Source organism: Rattus norvegicus, chromosome 7, assembly GCF_036323735.1.
Source record: "Rattus norvegicus strain BN/NHsdMcwi chromosome 7, GRCr8, whole genome shotgun sequence".
NCBI classification, from domain to species: domain Eukaryota; kingdom Metazoa; phylum Chordata; class Mammalia; order Rodentia; family Muridae; genus Rattus; species Rattus norvegicus.
In genome coordinates this window covers 117,058,441-117,070,687 of record NC_086025.1, presented here as the reverse complement: position 1 = coordinate 117,070,687, position 12,247 = coordinate 117,058,441, and the positions used below count along the sequence as shown (strand labels likewise).

At 49.4% G+C, this 12,247-nt stretch overlaps 1 protein-coding gene across 6 annotated transcripts in view; it reads left to right on the top strand.

Annotated features, from left to right (window-relative positions):
* The window catches only part of Efcab6 (EF-hand calcium binding domain 6), a 186,977-nt gene that overhangs the window by 15,311 nt on the left and 159,419 nt on the right, over window positions 1-12,247 (top strand). For all 6 annotated transcript variants that reach the window (XM_039080311.2, XM_063263623.1, XM_039080309.2 and 3 more), the window contains one exon: window positions 4,722-4,867. In XM_039080311.2, coding sequence (XP_038936239.1) covers window positions 4,722-4,867 — 146 coding nt within the window. The remainder of the gene's footprint in view (window positions 1-4,721; window positions 4,868-12,247) is intronic.

The window sequence follows — 12,247 nt, the reverse complement described above, 5'->3', positions numbered from 1 at the left end:
GTATATAGAGGGCAAAGATGGCTTCTTCCCTCCTTATTTTTAAGACAGAATTCCTTACTGAACCTGGAGCCTGCCATATCTCCTAGACTGGCTGGCCAAAGGGCCCCAGGGAGCCTACTATTTCAGCCTTCCCTGCCTTGGGGTTGCTAAATGCCTGCTACCATGACCAGCTTATTACACAGGTTCTGGGGGCCCTGCTTGCCAGAGTGATCACTTCCCAGCCCACTCACTGTTTTAAAAACATGTTGTCAATGTTCTTCTACCTGCTGACTTGGCGGAAAGATGCAGGAAGGTGTGAGGGGTACATTTCCCTCCCTCTCTACACTGCAGCCGTGGCCGCCTGTAGCTTTTGGTGGGTGAATACTAGTTCGGACCATGCTTACATCATGCGTGTTTAGGTTGCGTATCAAATAGGGCCTGTTTTCAGAACCATTCTGGTGAGCTCTTTGGAGCATCTGTGTAGTAACAGAGTCCTTCGGTAGGAAGGAGAGTTGCAAGAGAGCACACAGGTCACCCAGCCATCCTCCCCTGGGAAGAAGGGTGATTCCCTGCTAGGCTTTTCCTAGGATGGTGCTTTTATTTGTTTGTTTGTCCCCCAACCCCTTGCCTTCAGCTAAGTGTTTCCTGAATGGAATGGCTCTGTATGGAAGTAATAAAGCACACCTCAGGCAGTGGTGGGGTTGATTATCTCACTCCTCAGGTGGCACAGCAAGGCTGAGGCCAAAGCCTGGGCAGGCAGCATTGTTATTAAGAAGGGGATTTATGGGGAAAATAAAACCCCCGGGGTTGTGCAGCAGCCTGCACGGCAAGGGCTGTGCCATTGTGGATGTTCCCTCATGCCTGAGGAGACAGACACCCCCCCAACCCCCCCAATCCCCCCAACCCCCCAACCCCCCCACACACATTCACAATACCCCTAGCCCTTGCCTTGGTCATTGGCTAGAAAGCAAACATGTGACCTTGGCCTTCTTCCCCTCCTGCCTTCCTCTCCAGTGAGGGGGTTGTCGGTGTGTACCACTGTTGTGGTTTTGATAATTTGGCATAAACCTAGACATGAGTTGGAGGAGGGAATCACAATTGAGGAGTTGTCTCCATCAGGTTGGTCCGTGGGCCTCTCCGTGAGGCAGATTACTAATAGATGTAGGAGGACACGCCCACCACGAGCAGTCCCACTCTAGGAGGACACGCCCACCATGAGCAGTCCCACTCTAGGACAGGCGGTCCTAGGATGTTTAAGAATGAAAGCTGAGCAGGCCAGTGAGCAGCTCTCCTTTATGGCCTCTGCTTCAGGTCCCGCCTCTAGTTTCCTATCTTGGCATCTTTGGCTGATGGACTACAAGTTATAAGCTCATATATATATATATATATATATATATATATATATATATATATATATATATATATGTAAATGGTGTAAAATAATTAAATACATTGTATCGCTCGTGTCTAAGTGTTACTTTACAAACACTTGTGAGCGGCCCCTTCATCTCCCACCCCATGATGTACACATTCTGCTGGGTGCCTTTGACCTTCTGGCTGTTGACAAGCACATTAATTACTACACAATTGTGAGTGATCCAGCTGTCGTCTGTTACTGACTTGTGATATCATCCCTGGGTGCTTTAGTTCTATCTCCCGATGTAGTCTGTCAGGACACTTCCCTTGGCGTTTGAGGAGAATTTGTGTCCAGGCGAGTAGGTGTTCTATACATGTCTGTCAGTTTGTTGGGGCTTTTGTGACTTTCAAGCCTTGTCCTTTCTTTTTAAGGTTTTATTTCATGCATAGGAATGTTTGTCTGCGTGTGTGTCTGTGCACCATGTATGTGCAATACCTGTAGAAGCCAGAAGAGGACATCAAAACCCATGGAGTCAGAGCAACAGGGTGTTGTGAGCCACCGTGTGGTTGCTGGGATTTGAACCAGGTCCTCTGGACGAGCAGTCAGTGCTCTTAACCGCTGAGCCATCTCTCCAGCCCTCGGCTAGCTTCTAGGTGGTTCTGCCATTGTTACTAGCGGGTTTGGGAGTCCCCAGCTGTGGCTGCTGAAATGTCTGTTTCTCTGTCTGGTGACATCAGGTACCTCCATGATTAGGCTCGGCTTCCAGTGCATTTGGGCTTGATTCCCCTTCACACCGTCTATCTGCAGCACGATGGCTTTATTGGCACTATTTCTAACCTATATAACTTTTCTTTGTTTGGGAAATGTTCTTTGAGAGATTTCTCACACAGGTCTGCTGTTGCTGAATTATCTGAATTTTCATGTGGCCCAGGAAACCCTCATTTCTCCCTTATTTTTTATGCTGGATATAGAATTAGCTTTTATTTTTAACATTTTTTTCATTGAAAGATTTTTTTCCTATGGTGTATTTTCACAGAGCTCTTATGGATTGCCTGGTTTCTGAAGGCAAGTATGTATGGGCCATCCTTAATTTAAATTTTGTGTTTTAAATTTTTACTTTAAAGCGTGTTTGAGTCTGTGTCTGGTTCGTGCATATCACAAATGCAGGTATGCACGGAGGTCAGACGAGGGTGTCAGATCCCCTGGAACTGGAGTGACAGGAGATTGTGAGCGATCTGATGTGGGTGCTTAGAACCGAACCCAGTCCTCCCAGAGGGCAGTGAGTGTTCTCAACAGTTGAACCACCTCTCTCTCCAGCCCTAGCCCATGTTAAACCTTTTGTTGAAAGCTTGGCATTTGAAACAATAGATCCATGAGATTATGACAGTCATGTTCTTACCCCTCTTCATGTTCTATTGCTGTCTGTCCTGCTTTGCACAGCTACCAAGTGTCTGGTTGATTAGTTTCATAGTCAGATTGTGACAAGACATTTTCTAAGTGCTTGGGAACAGCAAGGTGTCTAGATGCTACCTGTGCTAGAACATCCATTTCCCCTCTCACAGACAGGCAGATGTAGTTCCACCCAGCCTTCCCTCCTTCAGATCAGCCTGAGGGCAGAGTTTGGGGCCTTCCCAAGAATGTACCTGACTCTGGGTGTGCCCACATCCCAGCCTGCTAGAGTTTTGGGGAAATATGGGAGCTCTCTAAAGCCTCAGTTTTTCCTTTTAAGGTTTTGGCTAGCAAATTTTTTGCATCACTCTCTACTCATTTAGGAAGCTGTAATTTAAAAATTGTTTTAAATCATATTTGTTTGTTTGTTTATCTATAAGCATGTGTATGTGTGGGCATATGCCATGGTATACATGTAAATGTTAGAGGACAACTTGCAGGAGTGGGTTCTCCTCTCTCTCTCTCTCTCTCTCTCTCTCTCTCTCTCTCTCTCTCTGGTTGTGTGAGTATGCATGTGAGTGTGAGTGTACACATAACATCCAAGTGCATGTGTAGAGGTCAAAAGACAAATTTGCTGAGATCAGTTCTTTCCAAATCCCGACACATGGGGCCTGGGAATTGAACTCAAGTTTCTGGCTTTGCAGCAAATGACTCTGCCCTTTGAGCCCTCTTGCCAGCCCGTTTTGTGAATCAGTGCTACCAGATTGACATGAGGTTCCCCTCTGTGGCACCAGCCATTGTTGGAGGCTCCCATGGGCACCATTTGGAGCGTTGAAGAGTCCTCGTCACTGTCGTCGCTGTCACTGCTGCCGCCTTTGTGTACAGTGGTCGCTGTCACTGCTGCTGCCTTTGTGTACAGTGGTCGCTGTCACTGCTGCTGCCTTTGTGTACAGTGCTGCTCTTCTCCAGTAGCCGAGGCTCTGAGCATTCCTTTTGCTTTGTTGTCTGAAGCAAGCTCACCCTCTGCTGCCCGCCTCAGAGGCCTCACGAGTACTGGGGTCATAGGCAGGCAGCAACACATCCAGCAAGAACTGGAACTTTTTACCCTCCTACTGCCTGCCCCAGAGATCAGTCAGCAGTGCTAAAGCCTCTTTCATTAAAAACAAAGAATCCTTTGAGACTTTTATACACACTGGCAATATATTTGGATCACGGTCACCCCGTCAACTCTTCCCAGAGCTCCCCACTGCTCCTGCCTAACTTCATATCTTCTGGTTTTTAGCCCACTGTTGTCCGGTTAGTACTCTCAGCGTTCGTGCATGGGGATAGGGTCACCTAAGGAGCACAGACAACTTACCAGCACTCCTCAAGACAACCGATTCTCTTTCTTCCAGCAGCCAGCAGCCACCGGTGGCTCCTTTAGCTCTGGTAGCCAGGGGTGGGACTTCATGAGTCATCCCCTGTCTGTGATGGATGTTGACTGGTTTGGACTGATACACACTGAAAATGTATACTGAACACCCACAGATGCCAAGGCAGACTACTATACCCAGCAAAACTATCTGTTAAAGTTGAGGGAACAAGAAAAGCTTTCCATGGTGAGAGCGGGTTGAAGGATGGCCAGAAAACCAGCCCTGCAAAGGGTACTGGAAGGGAATACTTGGAGGCAGCAGGAAAAACATCAAGGTTAGACCAATGATTAAGTACAGGAGGCCTATGAAAGCAAATGCATAAATAATCCTTATTCTACCCCCTTGTTCTTTGGACATGCAGCAAACAGTGTTAACACGACTCAATGGTCCCCTTAAGAGCAGTCAGAAAGGGGGTTGGGGATTTAGCTCAGTGGTAGAGCACTTGCCTAGAAAGTGCAAGGCCCTGGGTTTGGTCCTCAGCTCTTGGGGGCGGGGGGAGAAAGAGTGGTCAGAAAGGGGCAGACAGCAGGTTGACCATGTTTACACGATGTAGGTGGTGTAATATGCTCTCTTTCCTCTCACAGGGATTTAATGTACAAAATGTCGGTTTTACCAGAATGGCATAGTTTGTACCTTAACACCCGGAAGCTGCCATGTGCCCGCCCCCACTCCTCGCCATGCAGAACTCAAAGGCCTATCGTCCATGATTTATGCAGACCCTTTTCATCAAGTGAGTACTCAGAAGTGATTATTGTACTGTCTACAGATACCGCTTACTGTCCCGCATGAGCTTGGTTGAAATCACGCACTAGTCGAGTTCCCATACCCTCCCAGTATCCTGTATGGGGAGTACAAACATGGGCCCTCAAGCCACTTTCCTCAAAGTTGTGTGTACTTTTTAAGTGAGTGATCAGGATTCAAACTCAGGATGTGTGATCCTGGATTCTGTCAGCTTAATGGTTGTGTTACTCAGTGAGTGACAGTTGTACAAATTTGAGCAGACTTGTCCCCCATTATCTTAGATTTGCAAAAGAGTTGAACAGAACTTACTAAATGTTGCCTGGTAATTCTTGCCTCAGACATCTAGGTTTTCCATCACATAACCTTCTAATTTCATAGTTTTGAAATTTATGTCTAGATTGTGTGTTTTTATGGAGGGTTGAAGGTCTACATCTAGATTTTTCTCCTCCTCCTCCTCCCCCCCCTCCTCCTCTTTTGAGGAGCCTGGGCTAGCCTCCAGCTTACAATGTAGTCATGGATGACCTTAAACCTTACATGGATGATCCTCCTGTAACCACTTTCTGAGCTCTAGGATCATAGGTGTGCACTCAGTGCCCAATTTCTGTGGTGCTGGGGCCTCATGCATGTTAGGCAAGCTCTCTACCCACTGAACCACACCCCCAGCCCTAGACACTTTACACCAGATGTCCGTTAGCTGAGGCTCTCTGTTCCTTATGTTTTTCTTGCTGAGTCTCCTGACTGTCCATCATATGCCTTGCAGAAGTTTGTTACCTCCCTTTCCCAAGTGGTTGCTTCCAAATTTGGGAATTATGAGAAAGCAGTGCGCAAATACCTATTCGCAGAGTAGTTTTGGTGGGGATGCGCGTCTTTACACCAAGGCGACAACATTTCACTTAATGTTTCCCCAAATTCTTTATCTTTAGGTTATCACTCCTACCCTCCTCCATACATTTGTTACTTTGTAAGTAGGCTTTGTTGTGCTGGTCTGGGGTGAGCAGCACTGACAGGCACTGAGCACAGAGCTGGGCCCGGTGAAAGGCCGGCCCTGAGGGAATGCAGCCAGGGAGCAGGACTGTGAAGCAGACAGAACACTGAGACTGAAGCACACACAGAGTGAGGGCTCAGGCCTGAAACCCAAAGGCTGCAGGATGGCATGGGGGCATCATGAAGGAGAAATGGGTGTGTCCCATGAGCACAGACAGGCGCTAATCACATTGGACACAGGCTTCGTAGTTGGTGAGACTTTACTCAGTGCACTTTATGTGTCTACTAGTAAGCCTGGATATATAGCATGATTTCTGATGGCCACTGTTTACCCTTAAGTGGGGTCTGTTGTTAAGGAGAACAATGAAAAAAGTTACACAGTAAAATGTAGGCCCATCATAGCTCAGAGCTCTGTGTCTATGAAGCATTACAGATGGAGGTCTAGGTGTGCTTGACAAACCTATAAAGTAGACTCGTGTGTGTGTGTGTGTGTGTGTGTGTGTGTGTGTGTGTGTGCGCCTGGACTGAGTCTAGGCATCCATCTGTCAGAGTTCTCAGACATCACTGAAGGAGCCCCCAGAAGCTGGTACATGCGTGTTTACCCCAAAGAATACAAGAGGCATTTGTTTCTAAGTTTCCCAACAGAATATTACCTTGCAAGATCTTGTCTTTTAGCAGAAGTAATTACATTTAAGTTTTAATTACGTTTTTTATAGTGTGTATGTGCGTCTGGTCACATATTCAAATGTCGTGCACTACAGGTGTGCACGTGCATATACCACAGCACGTGCGTGGGACAGCCTGGGGGAGGCCTCACCTCCCGCCTCAGTTACACACGGCCCCTTCCTGTTCGTTGCTTCATAGGTCAGACTTGCTGGGCTGCAAGCATCTGGGGATTACGGCTCTAAGTCTGTCTTAGTGTCACGGGTGTGCTGGGATTACAGGTGTCTGCCTCTGCCGTCAGCTCTGTGTGAAGTGTTCGGAGGTCAAACGCAAGTCACCGTGTTTGCAGGGCAAACTTTATCCTCTGAGCCGTCTCTGAGCCCCTTAATGACCTTCCCTCAGCAGTGGTTGAAATCCTCATTCTCAGGTCTCTGCTCAGCCTTCTGGCTCCATGAGTCGCCTGTACCATCCGTTTCCGTACAGCGGGTTGATCTTTATCTCCAGTGGGCATAACTGCTCGTCGCCGACGCTGCGAGCCTCCATCCGCCTTTGCCTCAGCCGTGCTGCTGCTTTGTCATTTGTTTCTCGTGTTGGCCAGTTATCGTTTCAGAAATTTCCTGGTGTGTGTCATCTTTTGAAACGTTATTTCTTGGGCTGGAGAAATGGATCAACTGTTAGGAGCCCTGGTTCCTCTTGCTGAGGACCTGAGTTTGGTTCCCAGCATTCATATGGCATTTCATAACCATGGTAACTATGATGCCTTCTTCTTACCTTCAGGGGCACCAGGCACTAACGCGGTACACATACATATACACAGGCAAACACTCACACATTTATTTATAATACGTATAATTATTATGTATAAATATATATTAAATAAATAAAAATCTGTTTATTTATAAACTAAATAAATAAATGTAAACTTTTTATAGTTATTTCTGGGGGGGGGACAGGGGAAGGCTATGCAGTCAACAGAGTACTTTTGGAACAAGCAAGATTAAGTTTGATTCCTAGCACCCTGTGAAAAATCCAGACTGTCAGCCTGCAGTCCCAGACAGGCAGGTCCCTAGACCTCAATACCAGCCAACCAGCCTTGTTCAGTGGGTGAGCTTCAGGCCAAGGCTGAGAGCCTGTTAGTACCCTAGTACGTGTGCATTTTTCCCACACTCCCATACATACGTATACACACACACACCTGTACACACACACGTACACACGCACACTGGCACACACACATACACATGCACACTGGTACACACGTGCACACTTGTGCATACACACACACTCACATACGCAACTCGCACACACATGCACACATATACACATCGTGTGTGTCTACTAGCATCGCTTTTTGCTCCCAGTGGGTAGCAGCAGCGGCTCAGTGCTCCGAGGTCCATAAACACACGTGGATTTGGAGATGTAACTGTGTAACATGTACAAGCAGACAATAGTAAATAAATGCAAACGCTGTGATATGCACTCTTGTTTTCTAAAAGTAGTTTTGTCTGGGGCTGGAGCACCGAGTCAGCCGTTCAGAGCACCTGCTGTGCTTGCCGAGGACCCGAGTTCTATTTCCGGCACCCACATCAAGTAGCTCATGGCAGCTGTGACTCTGGCTCCTGGGAATCTGATGCCCTCCTTTTCCTGTGGGCACTGCTTTCAGGTGGCACACAAACAGATACACATATGAATAAATAAATAATACGGCTAAAAATCGCAAGTTAAAGCATGTTTTCCTTCGTATTTCAACCATGCATTTCTGGTTCTTTTTTTGCATGGAATCTGCTACGAAGCCAAAAACGTGAGCCGACAGCTGGGTCACCAGGGGCCAAGCCTGTATCACATCCCTCCTGAGTGGCTGTGGCAGGGTGGGACCTCCAGACTCCTCAGTTTTCCAGCTCCACCAACAGCTTCTGCTTGCAGAGAGCCGCTGTTGACTATTGCCTTGCCTCGAACCTGCAGCAGGCCCCTGATGCTCCCTGGGCAGAGATGCCATGTGTTCCGTAGGGATTTGCTTGGCCTCTTCACCCCAGAGCCAGCCTTTGGAGAACAGCTGCCTCAGCTGTGGGCGACCTCAGGAGCTGGAAACGTTCCATAGCTCTCTGTGCCTGCTGGGTTTGCTCCTAACATGCATTTGACCAAGGGCCTGGTGTGACAGGAGGGACCTGTCCGCTGCCACATGTGCCTCCTGAGTATCCAGTTGTTGCCATGCCATCCATCTGTGGTGTGTCTGCCCCCTCCTCCCTGCATAGAGAGAAGGCACTGTCCTTCTGGGCCATCCAGAACTCGCTTGTCCTGTCTGGTGTTTGGTTTCTGTTGTATCTTCAGGTCTTGGCTTGGTTTGAAACTGTACAGGTTTTGAACTCATCTTGCTTGGTCTCGTGGTAGGCCTAGAGTGGTGGTCTGCTGTAATTCACTAGCTCTTAAACTCACACTGCAGAGCTTGTCCAGGTGCCCTCCAGGAAGATGGCATTGATTGGTTCTCCCAGCAGCAGCTGAGGCTTGGGTCTAGCTTTCAGTTCTAGTCAGATGGGCTGCGTTGGGCCTGTGTCTGAGGAGCTGCATCAGGCCTATGTGTGAGAGGCTGCATTGAGCCTGTGTGTGAGGTTACATTGGGCCTGTGTCTGAGGGTCTGTCTTGTATCTGAGGGCTGCATCAGGCCTGTGTCTGAGGGGCTGCATCAGGCCTGTGTCTGAGGGGCTGCATCAGGCCTGTGTCTGAGGGGCTGTCTTGAATCTGAGGGCTGCATTGGGCTCATACCTGAGGGCCTGCATTGGACTTGTGAAACCAGAAGCTGCTCTTAAGTACTTCCTCAGTTTCTGGCTGATTCTGTCTGCTGCCTCTAAATCAATTCTGAGCGTCGAGTTGGGGCTTCTTGGAAAGCAATTACAAAGTACACAAAAAGTCTGAGAAGAGATCTCAGGGTAGAGGCATCCCCTGCCAAGAGGGTCCCCTGTGGCACTGGCAGGCCCAGGAAGAGCTCCACACTCCAGCTGAGTTGCACCACACAGCTCCTCTGGGGGAGCCAGCTGCTGCTGAGAGTCTCCGTGGTTGGGAGAGGAAATGGGAGAGTGGAAGCCCCACCTTGCCGAGCATCCCCAGGGGGCCTGATGAGAGGTTTTGGAGTGTTCCTCTGCCTTCAGGATCTGTGTTTGGTCCTCTGCCCACTGTCCCTCCCTGGCTCCATGTTCTGAAACGTCACATGTATATACTTCCCCCCCAGGTTCCAGGTCACATGGCTGCTGTTTGGCCGGCTTTCTGTTTGCACCTCAGGTGCAGAAACCTTACACAAGCTCCACAGGCCCCTTGCCCTAGTATTCAGCCAGTAGCACACTTGGCCTAGGTCCTCACCTCAAGCTTGGAGGCAGGTCCTGATCTGCTCCTCAAGTCCCTGCCCATCCCCAGCCACACTGTCTGCAAGACCTGGTCAGTGCAAGAACCAGCATGCCATGTCTCGGGTTGCAGTCCGTTGTCCACATTCAGGATGGTACCAGAGTCCAGCCACACCCATTCTCCTCATAGTCCGATGCATGATGTCTTCTCCGAACCCCTTCCCCGGTTCCTTGTTCTTTCCGTCCACTCTCTGTAGTGGCTGGAATGGTGTGGCGTTGGTGCTTCTCTGGTGACCCCTGGGCCTGCCTGCTTCCCCCACAGTCATCCTAGCCTCTTTGTTCTCCCAGATGGACTCCCACACAGAGCTCGTCCAAGGCTGCTTTGCTCCGTGTTTGGAATGGAGTCGACTCTGCTTGCTAGCCCGTGGTTCATTTCTAACATTCTGGTCTTGGCTCCTAAACTCCCTGAGGAGGGATCCTGGACCACCTGTCTGGCTAGACCAGCCCACACTCTGCTGATCTCTTGCCATCCTTGCTGCGCTCACCACCATCTGTCACCACCCTGTGACATCCTGGCCGCCTGCCCTTGTCTGTCCTGTCCCCTCCAGATGGTAGGCTGGACCTGTTTGCCCAGTGTGGTGTTCTTGGCACCGGGAACTGGGCCGATAGTGATTGGTGTCCTGCTAGTAGCTCTGGAATGGTGAATACCATTTCCAGCAACGTAGGGGTCCTAGACACCCCTTCTTTCATCCCCCCGCCCCACTCCGTGCTCTCTGTGTTGCAGGCTTCTGGCTCCCACACGGCTTGTCCTACCCCAGCCTCCTTAATCTCCATATTTTAGACTCAACCTTCAAGAGGGCATGCACACTTAGACACTCCACTCCTCTGCCCCAGGTGTTGATTGCAGGGGATGGACCCCCCCCCCCCCCCCGCCACAGTTCCTCGAAAGAACAACAATTCTTGCATGGTGTTGCCAGTCTAGGATAGGTGCGGCTGATGCCATATGCAACCAGGAGTTAGAGTTGGGAGAAAGCTCCGCCCATTCTTGCTGGGAGGAGGGACAGTTGACTGTGATGGTTATTTTAATTGTTAATCTGAAGCAATCTAGAATCACCCAGGGGAGGGGCTTCATGAGGAGTTGTCTGAACTGGATTGGCCTGTGGTCGTGCCTGTGAGGGATTTCCGTAGTCGGGCTACTTGAGGTGGGAGATCCACCCTGAATCTTTCTAAACTGTTTCATGGGCTGCATGGAAAGGGGAGAGGGAGTTGAGCATAAGCACAAGGGCATTGATCCATCGCCGCCTGCCCTTGACTGAGGATGGGATGTGCCCATGGCTTCAGGTTCCTGCTGCCTTGACTTCTCCGGGTGATAGATGGTCACCTGGGATGAGGTAGACTGTCCCCTGGGATGAGGTAGACTGTCCCCTGGGATGAGGTAGACTGTCACCTGGGATGAGGTAGACTGTCCCCTGGGATGAGGTAGACTGTCACCTGGGATGAGATAGACTGTCACCTGGGATTAGATAGACTGTTACCTGGGATGAGGTAGACTGTCACCTGGGATGAGGTAGACTGTCACCTGGGATGAGGTAGACTGTCACCTGGGACACAGATAGACTGTCACCTGGGATGAGGTAGACTGTCACCTTGGATGAGGTAGACTGTCACCTGGGATTAGATAGACTGTTACCTGGGACACAGATAGACTGTCACCTGGGATGAGGTAGACTGTCACCTGGGATGAGGTAGACTGTCACCTGGGATGAGATAGACTGTCACCTGGGACAGAGATAGACTGTCACCTGGGATGAGGTAGACTGTCACCTGGGATGAGATAGACTGTCACCTGGGATTAAATAGACTGTTACCTGGGATGAGGTAGACTGTTACCTGGGATGAGGTAGACTGTCACTGGGACAGAGATAGACTGTAACCTGGGATGAGGTAGACTGTCACTGGGACAGAGAGAGAAATACATCCTTTTGCTCATAGAGGGGAGGGCTCACCATGGCCATCTTAGAAACGTTCATCTTCTGAACAGTTTGTTGTCCTCTGAGTGGAGTCCATGACCACCTGTCAGGCTTCATGGGCTTCACTGTTTTTCCCTCTTCCCATGACTCATCAAATCAAACATTAAAAAAAAATCTCTAATTTACTCTTACTTTCTGTTCTGTGACCTTCATATTGGATAGCTCCATAAACATGGACCTCAGTAGCTGGGATAGCCTGACCTGCCTCTACACCACAGGCCTACACCCCTCCTCATCTTCCACCCCTGCCCTTCCTCCTCCCCTGCCCTTCCTCCTCCATGTGGTAACAGAGTGGAGTGGGGGAAGGACATTGGGTTCTGTCATCCTATTGATGGAAATGTCATGGTGACGTTCCGTAAC